At 37.6% G+C, this 19,634-nt stretch overlaps 1 protein-coding gene across 1 annotated transcript; it reads right to left on the reverse strand.

The window, feature by feature from the left end:
- Positions 1-2,816: 2,816 nt before the first annotated feature.
- pjvk (pejvakin) lies at positions 2,817-15,401 on the reverse strand. The gene is made up of 6 exons (XM_021477026.3): positions 14,887-15,401; positions 11,216-11,411; positions 9,236-9,377; positions 9,035-9,152; positions 5,896-6,039; positions 2,817-5,812 (listed from the first exon to the last, which is right to left on the reverse strand). The coding sequence occupies exons 1-6, from the start codon at positions 15,095-15,097 to the stop codon at positions 5,511-5,513; spliced, it is 1,113 nt and encodes a 370-aa protein (XP_021332701.1). The 5' UTR covers positions 15,098-15,401; the 3' UTR covers positions 2,817-5,510.
- Positions 15,402-19,634: the final 4,233 nt, after the last annotated feature.

Genomic DNA, 19,634 nt, shown 5'->3' on the forward strand with positions numbered 1-19,634 from the left:
AGTCACTTTAGAAATGTAATCTCCAATTATGCGAAATCAGAAGTATAAATCAGCCTTTACACACTGCTGTTATGTGTGAGGTTTAGGTCAGGACTGTGGACTGGCCATTTCATTATTTCCATGTATCTGAAGGGGGTGTCTGATAAACATTTGAACTGTGTTTTACAAAATCATCAAGGCTCTTCAACTAAAACATTTCTACAAGTAACATGTCTGCAGGTTACTGCAGTCATAAGAGTATGACATATACAGGCCTTGCTTTGAATTTAGGGTAGCTGTGGCCACCCCACACATCAGTAGGTTCTCAGAGTCGATCACTAGTCTGACCTCACTAGTCTTGCATCACAAATCACTAGTCTCTCACAGACATCATTAGTTTCTCTCACAGGACATCGCCAGTCTTACACACTGCTGTTATGTGTGAGGTTTAGGTCAGGACTCTGGACTGGCCATTTCATTATTTCTATGTTTCTGAAGGGGGATTCTGATAATCATTTGATTTACTCCCAAAATGCTGCAGGAGAAAACATCAGCAAACCATGACAATTCACCTTCGAACCGATGCACAGTCGGACGGTTTAAGTCACTTTAGAAATGTAATCTCCAATTATGCGAAATCAGAAGTATAAATCAGCCTTTACACACTGCTGTTATGTGTGAGGTTTAGGTCAGGACTGTGGACTGGCCATTTCATTATTTCCATGTATCTGAAGGGGGTGTCTGATAAACATTTGAACTGTGTTTTACAAAATCATCAAGGCTCTTCAACTAAAACATTTCTACAAGTAACATGTCTGCAGGTTACTGCAGTCATAAGAGTATGACATATACAGGCCTTGCTTTGAATTTAGGGTAGCTGTGGCCACCCCACACATCAGTAGTCTCTCAAAGTCGATCACTAGTCTGACCTCACAAGTCTCGCATCACAAATCACTAGTCTCTCACAGACATCATTAGTCTCTCACAGGACATCGCCAGTCTTACACATTGCTGTTATGTGTGAGGTTTAGGTCAGGACTCTGGACTGGCCATTTCATTATTTCTATGTTTCTGAAGGGGGATTGTGATAAACATTTGATTTACTCCCAAAATGCTGCAGCAGAAAACAGTAGCAAACCATGACAATATACCTCCGAACCGATGCACAGTCGGATGGTTTTAGTCACTTTAGAAATGTAATCTCCAATTATGCGAAATCGGAAGGATAAATCAGCCTTTACACACTGCTGTTTTGTGTGAGGTTTAGGTCAGGACTATGGACTGGCCATTTCATTATTTCCATGTATCTGAAGGGAGACGGTGCTCACTGCAGAGCCATTTGAGCAGAGCTGAGCTCCAGTGAGGGGGAGCTTGAGCTCTCGCTCCTCCTATAAGCTGTTTTAATGCGTACACCCCCAGTGACATCACTCGTAGAAGAAGTACAAGAAAGGAGGAGCGAGAGCTCATGCTCCCCCTCGCTGGAGCTCAGCTCTGCCCAAATGGCTCTGCAGTGAGCACCACTTGTCTGAAGGGGGCGTCTGATAAACAATTGAATTGTGTTTTACAAAATCATCAAGGCTCTTTAACAAAAACATTTCTACAAGTAACATGTCTGCAGGTTACTGCAGTCATAAGAGTATGACATATACAGGCCTTGTTTGAATTTAGCGTAGCTGTGGCCACCCCACAAATCAGTAGATTCTCAGAGCCGATCACTAGTCTGACCTCACTAGTCTCGCATCACAAATCACTAGTCTCTCACAGACATCATTAGTCTCTCACAGGACATTGCTAATCTCTTAATGGACATTTAAATTCTCACAGCACTGTACTAGTCCCCCACTCAATGTAAAAATGCTGGGATCCACACAATTGGTTTGTGTTGGAGCAACCGGAGGAAATTAGGTTAACTTGTTAGTTTTATGTTCAATTCACGTAAATTTGATCAAACTAATAAGTTGTCCCCCAAAAAACTCAATGGTTTGTTTCAGCTAATTTTAAATAAGCAGTTTAAGCAAACAGCAAATGTCATTTTTTGAGTGCTGGACACCACTAGTCTCACAGCACATCGCCAGTCTTACACACTGCTGTTATGTGTGAGGTTTAGGTCTGGACTCTGGGCTGACCATTTCTTTATTTCCATGTTTCTGAAGGGGGATTCTGATAAACATTTGATTTACTCACTAAATACTGCAGCAGAAAACATCAGCAAACCATGACAATACACCTCCGATCTGATGCACAGTCGCATGGTTTTACTCGCTTTAGAAATTTATTCTAATTATTTATTTCATTATTATTTGTTTTATTCTAATTATTATTTTATTAACAATAACCAAGAGGTATTTTAAAGTATTCTGTAATTTTGATCAGTGTTATATTTAAATTAAATATCTGATTTGTTTTTTATTCCTTGCTTAGAAATTTATCTAACTCGCCATATGCCTAAACTTCTCTTTAAATCCTGTTGGTTAACGCAAAATAAGATTAACCAGTGGCCTTGACATTTCTTAAGTTGTAGGTTGTTCTCTAATTTGGACTTCAATATATACTGGGTTCCACAAAATCCATTTGTGTTGGGACAACATGAAGGAATTAAGTTAACATATTGGTTTTACAAATTCAATGGGATTAAACAAAAAACAATTATGATGCATCCCCATTTTAAATAAATAGTTTGAACAAACCGCAAACGTCATTTTGGATTGTCATTTTGTAGTATTAGGTTTTAAACTGACAAGAAAATGATGAATATCAAATTTATAAGTGAAAGATCAGGTGTCATCAATATTCGACAATACAGCTGTTTGTTTGATCAAATAAAAGATTCTCAACTTAAACATTTTAGATAATTCTCTTTATTGTAAACAGACATGGTAAACATTTCAGACCGGACAAGAATTAGTAAAGGCAATGTTTTAAGATCTGCTCTTGTCATTCAAGCTCTTGACATTCTGTGGTTTACAATTAACAAAGCTAGATTTTTTTTTTTTTCCATCTGTTGCACTGTTCTGGCTGATGAAGCCAACAGGTGTCAAATAAACACACAGATGTAACCTTGCCTTCAAACTCTCTGGAAACAGTCGCCCGGTGTTCTGTTCACAGGAGGCATCTGTCAGTATTGCACTTCCTGCTCTGTCTTCACGTGATCTGCAGGCTAATTTATTGATAGGCCTGAATAATTCAGATGACCCAGTGTGCTCAAAAAAAAAAAACAGCAGCTGGCCTTCACGTGATGAAACAAATATCCTAGCTTTTTGACCTAGCGTATCTATTATCTTGCCCAATTGTATTAGGTAAGAAGCGCCATTTCAAAATGTATAGTAATGCGTGTTATTGACAATATGTAAACAATGTGACAATTTAGCACTAGTTCTGTCAGTGATCAGCCCCATTCATTTGGTTTTATTATACTTTTGTAACAATTATTATTATTATTTTTAATTTAAGAGTATAATTTTTTTTTCATGCTTTTTTTTTTTTTTTAGGTAGCATTAAAGGGTTATGAACCCCCTCCCTTTCAGTTCAAGTCTACCTCAAGTTTTTCAAAAAATGCTCCATGTTGGGTGTGGAGCACTGTGAGCATGAGGGAGAAGTGGGCGTGGCCAGCAATGCAGGGGAAAAAGAGGGGAGAGAACTAACAGTTGGCTTGCAAAATGAGACAAACCGTGCGGAAACCCATGATTAAATAGTTTACAAAGTTAAAATGCAAAGTAATAAACAGTAAGTAATTTAATGTCCTGCTTCATTTGTTATTCGTTGTTTCATATACACAAAACCACAATTTGTTATATCATCATAAAGTTAATCATGTTTATATAAACACTATAGATGAGGAGGACTTCTCTCCGCATCAATCACCGGGTCTTTCCCTATTAACCATTAGCCCTGCCGTTAATTCAGGGGATTTTAAGCATATGGGTAACACAGCACCGTGAATATAGGCGATATGTCTGAATGGTAATGAACTCAACTGATAAAAGACGAAGTCCACCATTCTCCAATTCTTGTACAGCTCTCCTGACAAAAATGCTTGCTGCAAACCAACAGCTCTGCTGTATCAGGCCTGACAGAATCGAGGGGAAAAACATGCAAAAAACCCAGTGGATCATGGAAACAAACTCATACGACCCGTGCCATGCAGACACTGTCTCACCAAGTCATTGGGTCTCACAACTTGGCAGGTCATAATTAGGAAGCAGGGTCTTCTCATAGGACGAGAAACCGACGCGTCATCACTCTACTAGCAGATTCGCTATACGCCAACCAAATTTTGATGCCGCCCCAAAAATTATGTTAAACCCTGAAAGATGAAACTAGCTGACGAAAGCTCAAAATTCACTCACAATTAGGACACATATATTTCACTAAAAAGTGAAAATAATGAAATTTTTAAGATACATCATGACGAGATTATTGTGTAAATTCCTGCGTGGAAGTTGGCTGTCTGTATCGGCCGGTACAAAGTGACGTCATTGTGAATGAGATGCAAATTCATCAATGTGCATAATATAGCTTCAAAGACTCATTTTACCCATTACAGTGTTCAGAGAGACGCCATGTTGTGTTGCCAACTGTAATTTAAACAAGTTTCAGAAGAATTGTTCGAATTGTCAGTGTTGCCTTTAAAAATGTGCCACAACAAAGGTTTCGTTAGAGAGCACAGCTCGCGTGTGGATTAAAGTGGTCTGCTAACATGCGACAAAAATATGTTTGTACAAAACAATTCTTTAGCTGAGAGCTTTTTGCATCTGGAAATGGTGAAAATCAGATTTGCCGCACATCTTCTATTAAAAAAAGGTGCGTTCCAGTTCGTGTTGTTTGTCTTGTCTCTGATTTGGTGAGAGTGCGATCAGTGTTCTTTATGTTAATTCAGATGGCAAAGGTAGTTAGTTGGTATCGTCAGCAGTACTCTTTTAGTTTTTAAAGACATACCTTAGTCAAAATGATTTAGTTACTAAGTTTACAGTAATATCACTACAATATTATGGACTGAAGCTCTCAGAAGCACTGCAAATGCTTCTGTCCGTATCACTATCTCCTGTGCGTCTGTGTTTGTGTTGCTGCTGTGAAAATCAGCTGTACTGCATGTAATAAAACAACCCTTTTCATGCAGATCCTTCCCTCTTTCGCCACTCGCCACTCCCACCTAAACAAAGCTGGACTCACCCACTTTTCTGACTTTTAAAACTAGAGGTGTGAAAACATCCTGCTGAGACGGGGGGTTTCATGGCCCTTTAATGTCATCAGAAAAAAATGCTAAATATATTAAAGTATAAAAAATTACTGGCTTTAATTATTTTTAGTTATACAAAACGGACTATTACATGCAATTTCATGCGATATTCAAGTTTTGTGCTTAAGCCTAATTTGCATCTTTGGATCGAAACATAGCTAGTTTTAGATTCTAAAGACCTTGATTGACTGGATCAGGTGTGCTTTAATAAGCTTAGAGCTAATCTCTGTAGACCCCTGGTTTTTCAGAAACAGCTTTGGACAATGCAACAGTCCAGAACGGTCCAGACCGTTCCTCACCTCAAGGTTTTGTGCCAAAGATCAAAACATGGTACGGCATGAAGACGGACATATTTGTTTCCTCCTGAAGTGCATTCCAGGCAGCCGTACACAGTCTCGCGCCTCTGGTGTCCCATCCCGCATAGGGCACAGGGTCCTTTAGGTATGTTATGGTTGAGCAGATTGACACGCGTATGCTTCTCATCCCGCAGGTAAGCTGAGGACAGATCCGTCATGCTGGCAGCCTTCTCATAGTAGTCAGTCACGACGTCATCCATGTACATGTCAGAGTGAGTGAGCTCTTCAAATGTCCTGTCATCTACAGCAAGCACAGAGGGACAAGTCAAGACATATTTGGAAATATTCCTCAAATCTTTTAGCTATGGTACAGCATGAGCTCACCTGCTCTGAAAGGATTCCCGTAGATGATTCCTGACAGGAATCTCCGGAGTCTTCCAACGGAAAAACGACCAATGAATCCTCCGAGCTGCTCGCGTATCTGTTCCTTCTCAAAGCCTCCCATTGACTCTGGAGCTACACAAATGTCTGACCAAATTTGCACCAAAGGTAAATAAGTTAAAAGCCGTGTAAAGGAGTCTTTAACTTGAAGTGATTACATCTAAATCTACAGTACTTAATTAATTGATTCATTCATTCATTTTTATCCGCTTTTCTGGGGCTGGGTCGCGAGGGCCGTAGTCTCAGGAAAGAATCCCAGACTTCCCTCTGCTCAGACACTTCCTCCAGCCCTTCCGGGTGGTACCGAGGCATTCCCAGGCCAGCCGAGAGACATAGTCCCTCAAACGTGTACTGGGTCTTCCCTGAGGCCTCTTCATGGTGGAACATGCCTGAAACACCTCCCTAGGTAGGCGTCCAGAAGGCATCTGAAACAGATGCTGAGCCACCTCAGATGATATCTCTCGATGTGGAGGAGCAGCAGCTCTACTATGAGCTCCTACAAGGTGACAGAGTTCCTCCCTCTATCTACAAGGGTGCGCCCTGTCACCTGGTGAAGGAAACTCATTTCGGTCACTTGTATCAGTGATCGTGTTCTTTCGGTCATGACCTAAGACTCATAACCATAGGTGAGAGTAGGAACATAGATTGACTGTTAAATCGAGAGCTTTGCCTTTCGGCTCAGCTCCTTCTTAACCACAATGGACCAGTACATCGACCACATTACTGCTGCCACTGCACTGATCCACCTGTCAATCTCGCACTCCGTCCTTTCCTCACCCGTGAACAAAACCCCAAGTTACTTTAACTCCTCCAGCTGAGGTAAGGACCTTCCTCAAACCGGGAGATGGCAGACCACCTTTTTCTGGAGGAGCACTATGGCCTCAGACTTGAAGGTGTGATTTTCATCCCAGCCACATCACACTCAGCAGCAAACCACCCCAGTGCATGTTGAAGGTCCATGTTTGATGAAGCCAATAAAACAACATCGTCTGCAAATAACAGAGATGAAATCCTGTGGTCCCCGAACTGGACCCCCTCCTGCCCTAGGCTGTGCATAGAAATCATGTCCATAAAAAATTATGAACAGAACTGATGACAAAAGGCAGCCATGCTGGAGTCTAACATGCACTGGAAACAAGTCTGACTTATTGTCAACAATGCGAAGGAAAGTACTTGCATAATTATGTTTGAAAGTCTACATGTTCTGACCAGTACCATTTCCTCTTTTGCCACTGTTTGAAGAATTTATCTTTCAGAATTACAAGTTCTGTTTCTGTAAGGTGATTTGGGAAGTTTTTGAGCTCTCAAACTTTGAGTTTTTGGGAATTCACCCCTTTTGAGAGGTCATGTTGGCAAAGTGTTATCCTTTATATTATTGAAGACTTTAAATAAGTTGTAGTATTGCAAAAATAGCACTGGCATTGCATCCTCATGCACATTGTTGACTTTTCAGTGCGAGTTAAATCTCATTTTTAGGCCACATTACCAGTACAACATACGAAAAGCTGTTTATTAATTATACACATTTAAATAAAAGCTATCACTCCCAGCTCTCCTTAAAATTACATGTCTTAGAAATCCCTTTTTAATGTTTACATACAAAATTAATAGTTTATTTGATTTTTGTGTGATTTGGAATATTTGGTGGATTTTTTGCAAGAAAACAATAACAATAGAAACTCTAACAAATTGAGAAAACATCAATTTGAAAACGTGCATGCAAATTCTCACAAAACATGCAAATACAGAAACTTGCTGGTAACAATGCAGGCCACAACAGAAATGACAAACCCAGTTGCTGCTTTTTTATGCTGTGTTCACACGAGATGCGGCACGCATCGATGAATTGCGCTATTCGTGCATAAATACTTGCGTGAACATTTTCAGTTTACTCTTCATTCGCGCATCAAATCCGCTTCATTTGCACGTCAAATTCACCTGACAATAGAAGCGGATTTGGGTCATGGGCGGGGCTTCTGTCTGTTGGTGACTCTAGCTTCATTGCTAAATGGCTAACATGGATTTTATTGAGAGAACAACTGTGTTTATGTGCTTAATGAAGACTGAAAAACAGCATCAATTCATTTGGAGCTGTGGATAAGTCCACTAGATCCTTTCAAAGGTGCATCCAGCTCTATGAGTTCATTAATTCCTCCAGAAACTGTACTTGGATGATGGAAGCTTTCAGCGGTGCTTCCAACTGAGCCAAGCCCAGTTTGATCAACTATTGTCCAGTGTCGGCAGGAGGATTTCCCTTTGGGACACCAACAACAGGTGCTACGCCATATGTAAGCCGACAAGAGAACGCTTCTGATTGGTTAACGCAGCACGAATATTCAATGAAGTTTATGCGCTCAACTTCATTCGTGCGAATCGCATCATTGATGTCAGGATGTCCATTCGCATCTGTGCATTGACTTAACATGTAAACCACTCGCGCTTGATGCTTCTTTTGTTTTTGGTGTGAATGCAGCATTAGAGTCAGTGTTGTTGAAGACGTGAGAGGTAACAACTCATCAGAATATTTTGACAAAACAATACAAACATAGAACCATAGGATTAGAGCTGTAAAATAAACGAAATGCAACACCACTCTGACAACACCACTGACTCTAAACAGGAAGCATCTGATTTTTGGGCTCCCTCGACACGTTTCTGTTGTTGTCTGCATAATGTGTACTTGCATGTGTTGTCAAACTGGAGATGTTTTCTCAGTTTGTTAATGGTTTACTATTTGCATATGTTTTCTTAAGTTATATCACGTTTCTCTCAGCTACCGTAGGGAATTGTTAAAATGTGTTAGGGAAAAAAAAATATATAAAAATGTTCACTTCAGTAATAATTATTCATGAACTGAAAATTAAGGGTTTTCATGAATTAATATTTGCTAAATTGAAATGAACAAATTAAATGTATTAATGTTCAACTTCATTTTTTGTTTAAATTCAGACAATAATTGTTTGTAACCACTTACCTTAAAAAATGTGTAAATCTAATGAATAATTTTTTTTCAGTGTAACAGTATGAAATGTATAAGTCAGAATGCTCTATTTTCATAAACATACAGTCATTAAGTGCTTACCAAGTCGTCCATCGAGTCGCACATAAAGCTCCAGTACACTGAATGCTATGGTTGTGTGGGCTGGAATAACGATGGCTTTATCTCGACCTTTAGGGTTTCGCCCATCGTCTATCTGGAACTGTGTAAAACAAAAAAAGCTTTAGACAGCAAATTTATAGCCTATACAATATATTGTTTGTAGGCCATGCTTGCTTTGTTTACCCTCATAGTCGTTCCTCGTACTCCAGCATGAACGGTGAGAGAACATTGTCGAGTAGTGCGAATACTTTCCATTACTACACACAGGACAGTGCGTCCACTCTCTTTAGACTGACGGATCAAACAGTGATCAAGGTCAACTTTCCTGATTAAAAAAAAAGGCGTGAGAGAAATAGAATGCAAATGTTTTTTTTGGTGAGCGAATGCACTGTTATTATTTTGTTGGAGGTGGGGGAACAAAGCAAAGTTTCCCTGGGGAACACAAAATCTGTAAAAAAATTGAACGAATAGTAAAATATCCCTACATTCATTTCTGGAGATTGTGAATTATGTAGCTAGAAGTGTGTATGTCAATCGATGCTTTTGAAATCACTATTGGTTGGGTTTAGGGAAGGAGAAAGGTGATCAGTCAGTCGACAGCAGCCTCTGGTGGATTTACGCAAGAACAGCAGGCATGAATGGCATTCGTGAGAGAAATTTAAGATCTCAAAAAGCGTACACAGCGGCCTCTGGTGGATTCGCGAAAACAAAAACTGCAAAAGAACATAGCTTCTGGGACATATTTGGCTCTCTCCATAAATTTATATAGCAGTACATTTTCAGAGTGAGCCTGGGTTGAAAAATTGTGTCTCGGTAGTTGGTGGAATAAAATTTGCTTGTGTTTTAAAGAGCAAACACAATATATTTGTGGGAACTAACACAATGTTTCTTTAAGGGTAAATGTAAAAAAAACTAAAATAAATAAATAAGAGTAATAATAATAATTGGGCAATAATGGCCATGGCAATAATGTGTGCGGCAGCATGTTACTTGGAGAAAAACTAAAGTTGAACTACATTTAAATGCAAATATTCTACAACACTAAAAAAAAAAAAACGATTCATTGGATTTACTAAAAATGTTTAACGTGAGAAGTAAACAAACATATGAAGTTGAACATTACTAAATTTAAATTTGTTTACATTCAGCCCATATAAATTGTTTGCAATTAGTTACCTTAAAAATAAAATTGTAAATCCAATGAATTCTTTTTTTTCAGTGTACCCAAACATTTTGCAACCACCGGCAAATTTTCTGAGCACTCAACAAATGCAAAATTGTTGGAGTTTCAAAGAGATGTGAAAACAGTTTGCTAACTGTTTGAAAAAAGGAGGTGCAAAAAATTGGCTAAAGAGCACAAAAGGATCGCAATTTCTCAAAATCTTATTTTTTTTATCCCGTGTCCTTTTTGGGTCTCCATTAAAGTAGTTCCTAATGAAACCGAAGCAATCAACATGTAAACATCACATTCAATTTTTTATATATATAAATAAATGAATATACTCGAAAATAGTCACCACATATTGGTCTAAGGACCAACTCACACTATGCTATCCAAACCGTGCCCAGGCCTTTTTCCCAGATCGTTTGAGAAGTGTGAGTGCGCTTTGGAGCAGTACATTCGTGTGTGAGTGCAAAATGGGCCAAAGCCTAAAACTGAAAGTGAGACGTGACTTTAAGGGACTGTTTCATTTGAATTTATTTATCATCTTACTGTTGAATGAACGCAAACTGTCGTAGTTTATTAAAGACGAAAACCCCTCACTGCACCAGCTGCACCTTTAGCAAACCTCCTAATTCCTGCAGCACGAGCACTTTATGATTGTTTATGAGCATCAAAAGTGGTTGATCTGTTCGGCGAAATATCTGACTGCGTGTCACTGCACTACAAACGACTAAAGCGATATAACTGAAGAAATCACCACTGTGCTTAGCGAGAGCGCTTCTGACCAGCGCATCATCGATGACGTAAGCGTGCCCAGGCCCGATTGTAATGTGAGTGCAGGCCGTCGGTGGAGACAGGAGGGGGGACAAGCGTGCTTTGGCCCAGTTCGAGGCAACTGTACATAGTGTGAGTACGCCCTAATAATGTAACTTGCCACTTTTATCTTATCACAGGCTGACTGCCTGTACTGTATATACATACTATACGCATATCTTTACCTTGCATTGAGTTCTCTCAGTAATGTTGGAACTTCCACCTCATGTTTTGTCACAATTCCAAACGAGGCCTTTACTGCCACAGAATCTGAACCGCTCACGTTTACTCCCACCTCATGGATCAGATGGTTGCCCAAACGCCCATTTAGGGCAACATCAGACTTGTCTTCATAATTCAGTAGCTGATAAGAGGAAACCCCTGTCAAACAGAAACAACTTTATATTAAAAGACTTTATGTAAAGTGCTTTTACTTTGTTAACTACAGTATATTCTACCCTTAAATATATATATTTGGGTGTCATTTAACCTGGAATAGACACATTAAAAATACTTTAAAAAGACAGAACTATCACTAAGTGAACAAAACTTCAAAGCCTATATAGTTTTAAGAGATCTGAATAAAAACAATTGTTTGTTTTTATGTGCTTAGCTAAGTTTTGGAACGGTGTATGAATCAAGTACCTTTAGCTGTAAGAAATACTTTTAGTAAAATGATCTGTACTTACGTTAGTATTGTATATGGATACTTATTTACACATCAACCATTTAAAAATATAAATGTAGTAGTAAAATAGTAATAATAATACACCTGAAATGTGTCAAATATGTACAAATTCTGACGTATTAAATGGCTTAAAATGATAATCTGAGATAATTGGATAAATATGTTTTTACAACCTACATTGTCTGCACCTACATTGTCAAATGTTTTTGGACATCTACCTTTACATGCACATCAACTTTAACAACATCTACCTAACCGTATGGTTTAATGTGGTGCTGTCCCACTATAACAGCTTCATCTCTTCTGAGAGGGCTTTCCACAAGGTTTAGGAGTATGTTATGACCATTCTACTAGAAGTGCATTTATGAGTTCAGATGCTGATGTTGGATGAGAAGGTTTGGATTGCAGTCTCCACTGTAAGTCATCCCAAAGGTATTCAGTTGGGTTGAGGTGCAGGCCAGTCCAGTTCATCCACACCAAGCTCGGTCATGTTTTTATGAATCTTGCTTTGTGCATTGGAGCGCAGTCATGTTGGTACAGGAAGGAGTCATCTCCAAACTGTTCCTCCACAAAGTTGGGAGCAAACTGTTTTGGTATGCTGAAGCATCAAGAATTAATTTCACTGGAACTTAGGGGTTAAGGCCAATATCTGAAAGACACAACTGCCCACAGTTCAGTGGCAGCATGCTTTACAGCACTGCGTCAGAATTTTTTTCATGAAGCTTTCTACGCACAGCTCTAGAACTCATCTGAAGGCCACGTGAGGATTGTCTTTCTGTAGCTAATGAATGCAGAAATGTGTTGTCTTCTGCACACTGTGCCTCAGCATGTGTTTCCACTTTGTTATAAAACCACTAGCAGTTGACCAAGGAATATTTAATAGTGTAGAAATTTCACAATAGAATTAACGCACAGGTGGAAGCCTATCACAACAACTTGCTTGAATTCATGGAGCTACTGAGAGTAACCTATGAAAACAATATTAATAATACCTTTCGTTTTTCGGGGGGGAATCTCCTCATCCACCATTAGTTTGTTGCATCGAGCTGAATGACACGACAGCAGCCATATTGGACCAGATCCTACTCCACAATTTGACTAGGATGTCAGGGTTAGTCCCCTACTTTTTTTCGAAAGGCATCCTGGGATTTTTAAGGACCACAGAGAGTCGGGATCTCGGTTTAATGTCTCATCCAAAAGGCAGTGTATACTATACTATACTGGGCATTAGAACCCACACAGACTGCAGGTTGAGCGCACCCTGCTGCCCTTACTAACACCACTTCCGGCAGCAACCTAGCTTTCCCATGTGGTCTTACATCCAGTCACTGACCGGGCGCAGCCCTGCTTAGCTTTAGTGGGTGACCATGTGAGAGTTGCAGAGAGCTAGCTACCATACTTTAACAAATGTTTGTAAGAGCAGTCTGCATTCTTGGGTGCTTGATTTCATGCAACTGTGGCAATAGAAGAGATCAGAGTACCTCAATAAGTGACTTAAAGGGGTGTCCCAAAACTTTTGGCAATGTACACTGTTGACTTTAAAATTATTAGCCCTCCTGTGAAATTTGTAATGTTTTTCAAAGATTTCCCAAGCGATGTGTAACAGATGATGGGCATTTTCACTGTGTTTTCTATAATATTTTTTCTTCAGGAGAAAGTCATTTACTTTCCTGGAATAAAAGCAGCTTTTAAAAATTTGAAAACAATTTTAAGGTCAATGTTATTAGCCCACTTAAGGCCTAATGAAAAATGTCTACAGAACAAACTGTTATGCAGTAACTGGCCGAATTTTCCTAACTTGCCTAGTTAACATGATATTGTAGTTTAAGTTGGACTTTAAGCTGAAAACTAAAGTATCTTGCAAAATAAGTTGAAATATATTATGTAGTCTCATTATGGCAAACACAAAAGCAATTAGATATTCTAAATTAGTTATTAAAACTATTGTTTAAAAATATGTTGAAAAAAACGTATCACCCTTAAACAGCACTTGAGAAATATTTAGAAAGAATTACAATTTGACAAAAGTCTTGTCGCCTTCCCAAGTTTTAGGAACAACTAATAATAACTTGACTTCTAGTTGATCATTTTGTATCAGAGGGGGCTTATATAAAAGGCAAAGGCCTCTAGATTACGCTTATTTTAGCAAAATTAAATCATGCCTTATTTTTGATTATTTCATTAGGACAGTAAGGTCTGACTTTACTTGGACGAAAGTCTTGACACTTAACAGAAATAATGTACAGTGTCGAATATAAAGTCATGCTGCAGTGGAAAAATAATCAATATTTTGAATGACTCCCATAAGCTTGGAGGACTGCATCCATACAGTACATCTCTGCAATGACTCAAATCACTTATTAAAAAAAGTCATCTGGAATGGCAAAGAAAGAGTTTCTGCTGGACTCCCAGAGATCATCAAGATTCTTTGAATTCATCTTCAGTTTCTTCTTCATCTTACCCCAGACATGCTTAATATTGTTCATGTCTGGTGACTGGGCTGGCCAATCCTTGAGCAACTTGACCTTCTTTGCCTTCAGAAACTTGGATGTGGAGGCTGAATTATGAGAAGGAGCGCTATCCTGCTGAAGAATTTGCCCTCTCCTGTGGTTTGTAATGGAATGGGCAGCACAAATGTCTTGATATCTCAGGCTTGTTGCCATCCACTCTGCAGATCTCTCGCACGTCCCCATACCGAATGTAACCATCAAACCATGATTTTTCCTTAACCAAACTTGATTGATTTCTGTGAGAATCTTGGGTCCATGCGGGTTCCAATAGGTCTTCTGCATTATTTGTAATGATTGGGATGCAGTTCAACAGATGATTCATCTGAAAAATCGACCTTCTGCCACTTTTCCAAATGATCAACTAGAAGACAAGTTATTATTTGTTGCTCTTAGAACTGGGCTCAATGACAAGGCTATTGTCAGGCAGTGTACAATTCGAATTTGTAGTCACCTCGATAATTACACCTTTATCCCTACATCAATCCTATAAGCCACGAATAAATCTATTACAAACCTGTCCTAAACCCATATCTCACCTGAGCAAAACATGACATGAGCACAATAAATAGCTAAGAATAAGACTTTGTTGTAATAAATGGCACCCAAAATGGCACAAAAAGAAATAATTTATTGTTTTCATAAAAAATAATAACCTCACCTGCTGTGATCTCTTTCTCTCCAACGAGTATGTCTTTCAGAGAGAAGGGTGTTGTGGCGTATTTGGTCTTCTTCCAGAAATGTCGTTTTTTCTTCCTCGTCACCAGGCTGAGAGGCTGATATCTGTCTGCTTCACTGAGACTGGGAACAGGTACAAGGCGTCCAGTGTCTCCAACCTGCTTCACAAAGTTCTTGGTCGCTGCCGCAAACATGACTGTAGTTCAATGCAGCTTCATTTTAGTATTTCTGCATTCGTTCATCTCAACAGCTTCAGTTTGACCTATTCCTGCCTGAACGAGACTTGGTGTTGCTTGGGTTTGTCCGAGGAGATCATAAATAATGAAGCGTCCGTAAGCTGATCAGGGTGTCCTCTGCCATATGTGTAGTGTCTCATTGGGTTCAGAGAAATAGGCCTGACTTCATTACAACTGAAATTCCCTCCAAACTAGAATATCCTTTATAGTTGAGTTTGTCAATTATAATTATTTAGTTAATGCTTCATGTAATCCATTATTGTTGTGGAATTAAAAAAAAAACGGTCCCACTTTATATTAAGTGTCCTTAACTACTATGTACTTACATCAAAAAATAAATACAATGTACTTACTGTGTTCATAATGTATTTGAGAACGGTTGTGGTGCTTTTGAATTGGGATAGAGGTTGGGTTATGGACAGGTTTGGTGGTATGGGTAGGTTTAAGGGTGGGTTAAGGTGTAAGGGATGGTCAGCAGTGTTTTTACAAATGTAATTACTTAAGTTAATTACAGATGTAATTACATACATGTATTTAATCAAGCATAAGTACACAGTAAATACATTTTATTTACACAGTAAGTACGTTGTAACAAACTATTAACTCCTGTGTAAGTACATATTAGTGAAGGCCACAATATAAAGTTGGACCAAAAAAAACGAATGTAATAAGCTTAATGTAGGTTATTGTAATTACCTAAACGTTAAACAATTTTTGTACAGTAAATTACACAGTACCTAACTATAATATGAACTATATTTTACTATAGGACAGTTATACAGTATGTTACTGTATTTTAAAGTTGCATTGTGAAAATTACTGTATATTTTACAGTAAAGATATACAATACCGTAAATACATATGGAGCAAAATAAATGGTGCTTTAAATGTAAAATGATTCATACTGTAATTGATTTACAGTAAGTTACTGGCGAACTGCTGCCGGTAAGTTACCATAGATGCTACAGGAAATTGTCAACAGTGTAGTTTACATTACTTTTAATGTGGTTTAAATGTAAATTCTGTAGACGTTAATAACTTTAATAGTAGACCCTTTCACACAGTGATACCGGTAAACATCCGAAAAAATTTCCGAGACGACTTTACCGGTAAATTCATAAAAGCGCTGTTTACACAGCCAAGGACGTTATGGAGTTTTTTTTCCAGAAAAGAGCATTCACACATCCATTCCAAAATACCGGTCAATTCTGACATCATTGCCAGAAATGAGTTCTAAACAGCAGCGCTTGTATTTGTAAACATTGACTACATTACATTCTATGGATGAATCAGTATTGTGAACAACTTCGATGAAAACATATGAAGAAACACTTTTGCATGTCGAGATGTTTATAATAAGTGTGTGTGCTGCTTTATGTGCACACACGTCAGAGGTTAAAAGTAAACAAACGGCGGTTTATCATAAGCATTTTATCGATATTTTTTTTTACAGTTGGCATTAAGGAATAGAAATGTTAACTGACTAACATCTATTTTTCCGGAAAGGTCTGTATGTGTGAAAGGGGCTAATGGTACAGTGCCATCTAGCCGACAACATCGTTTTGACGTGGGTGTCCATAACTTCAAGTTACGCCTCTACTACAAGTTACGCCCCTTTCATGTTACGCCCCTGTCTTGCAGTCTGCAGATAGACGCTACTCTGGAAAATGGATATAATTACAAATGAATATTAAGAATAATGTTGTACATGATCTTGGCATTTGTTTGGAATTGATTAAATTAAATAGTAAGTACTAAAGTTTTTGTACTGCCAGTGTACGATCTAAAAACTGTAAAATACTGTCAAATTAAAGCATGATCAAAGCCATTTTACCATAAAAAGATGTTGCGGTAAGGCTATTTTACTGTAAAATTAAATTACAGTAGCGCTCTCCTACTGTAAAACATATTTACAGGTACATTACTGTGAAGGGGCAACTGCGGTATATGGCTTAGTGCTGCCAGTAAATTACTTTAAAAATGTAATAAAATGTCTAACAGTGTAGAACCAATTTTATTTTCATTTAGGTTTCTCTTGTGCTTTTTTGGTTCCCTTATTAGTCTTGCTCTTTGCTTTTTTCGTTTCATGCTAACAAGCTCAACTTCAGAGAAACAAGACACATTTCAGCAGTACAGCACATGTAAGAAACAAATCACAGGTTACCAGAATAGCATCTGAAGAATAACAGCTTCTGCTCTGAGTTGAACTTCTTTTATGGTCTGTTATATTTAAGATGGACCTGAGAATCTATGTATAAAGCTAAAGGTTTGAGGATGAGTGATTCAGATTAACATTAATAAAAACCATTTTAAAAATTTTTAAAACCAAAAAATTCACAGCCTACACTGGCAAAGCATGTGGGCATTTCTACTGTGCTGGAAGTAAACCTGTTACATGAAGATGTGTTTATTTTACAGTCAACAAAGTACCTTTTGGCTTAAATGTATTTACGGAGGAACTCACTCATTCATGACCTCATGTGGTTCCTCTTTGTGGAGAAAACTGAGGTCGGTCACTGCTGAAGGCACACTGCTAAAACATTAATGTGGAGAAAGAGCTTTTGTAAAGAGTTTGTACTTTGTGATGGCGGCCAGTAACATCCTGAGGTCGCTGTGTTTTACTCCGGCAATTATGACGATAAGGTGGGAGAATGTTTGCAGTGGGAATAAACTTCTTCATTTCGAGCTGTACAAACAACTGTAGGACATGCATAGGAGGGAAATAGGCTATATTTGTCCTGAGGTAATTTGCCTTCTCAGATGTAGAAAGATTTGAGCAATTAGAAAGGCTGAGTTTGAATGAGGTGAACTGAACACCCACACAAAAGTTTCTTTAGAGGTACTTTGTAAAATATGTTAATTTGCGGATCACTTGTAGTATCTGATTTATAATTTAATGTTAAGAATGAAACAATGCTACATTTCTTAGAATTTTCAGACATCAATAAAATATGTTTAAAATGATTTTGTTAATATTTTACTTTATGTAAAGTAAGGTAAAAACTAGGTAATTTATTGCTAGTCCTTTTTTTTTTTTTAACCTGTATGGGTTTATTTCTACATAAAACAATATTTGTTAATAAATATTTTTCCATAATTTTTTCTCATTTTTCACAGAATTTTTTATTTTTACGCTTTTGAATTTAATTTAGTACAGTACTTAGAACTCTATAATATATGACATACACTAGAAAATACTGGGTCCACACAACCACACTAAAAAAAAATTATTCAAAGATGATTCCTTGGATTTACTTAATTTTTTTTTTACGTTAAGTGGTTGTAAACAATTTATTTGGGCTGAATTTAAGCAAACTAATTAGGTTAAACATGATTAAATTTAATTGGTTTGTTTAAATTCAACACAAATAAATTGTTTGCAACAGTTCTGCTTACAACACTTTTTTCAGTGCATTTTGTGTTGGGACAACATGAAGGAATTAAGTTAACTTGAGTTAACTTAATTAACTTAAGTTAATTGAATAGAAAACAGTTAAGTTGTTGCCCCCCAAAAACTCAATAATGTTTTTGTTTCAGCTTATTTTAAATAAATGAATTGAACAAACAGTAAGCCTAATTGTTTGAGTGAATACTGTAAAAAAATGCTGGGTTCCACACAATCAATTTGTGTTGGGACATCATGAAAAAATTAACTTGTAAGTTTTAACAAATTTATGTGTATTGAACATAAATTCATTAAGTTGTCCCCCAAAAAACTTAAGAATTGTTTCGTTTCAGCTCAATGTAAATAAGCAGTTTGAACACAGAGCAAATGTCAATATTTTTAGAGTGCTGGATACAAATATATTACATATTAATATGCATTCGTAATTAGCTAGTTTGTAATTAGCATTTATAACAAATTAGCATGCATAACATTAGTGTTTTGTCAGTTTATTAGTACCCAAAGCACATATTAATTTAAAGTGGCACCAAATTAGTATTTTTATACAAAATGCTATGCTTAAACCTCAACATTGAAATTGCATTTCCATATAAATATTAATGGTATTATGATCGTGACCTTCATCTCAGCTCCTTCCATTACAAAGTAAAAGACTGATAGGAATATCTTGTGTTAATGAGTTTTAACTCATGAATATTAATGAGAGTCTTAAGTAATTCATGTTTACCAGATAGCAAATGGTTATGTTTAGCACTTTGTACAGTTGCAACATATACGTGTTAACATTAAAAAAACTGCTATACAGGTCCATAAAAAGGTATCAACCATTTTATCTGGGAACAGATTCACTATTCATACACAATGGTTTTTGTTTGCTGCTTATTTACACTATTTTTGTAAAATGAGCTTAAACAACTTAATTCTTGAGTTTTTTTGGGACAACGTTATTGTTTTAATGTTTAATCCACTTATATTTGTTAAGTTAACTTAATCGATTTGTGTTGGGACAACCTGCTGCATTTTTTTACAGTGTTGACTTAACACTGGTACTAGATATTGGCCGTTTATTAGTATGCTCTTATTTATTTA

The sequence above is a fragment of the Danio rerio genome, chromosome 6 (genome assembly GCF_049306965.1).
Source record: "Danio rerio strain Tuebingen ecotype United States chromosome 6, GRCz12tu, whole genome shotgun sequence".
In the NCBI taxonomy this organism is placed as follows: domain Eukaryota; kingdom Metazoa; phylum Chordata; class Actinopteri; order Cypriniformes; family Danionidae; genus Danio; species Danio rerio.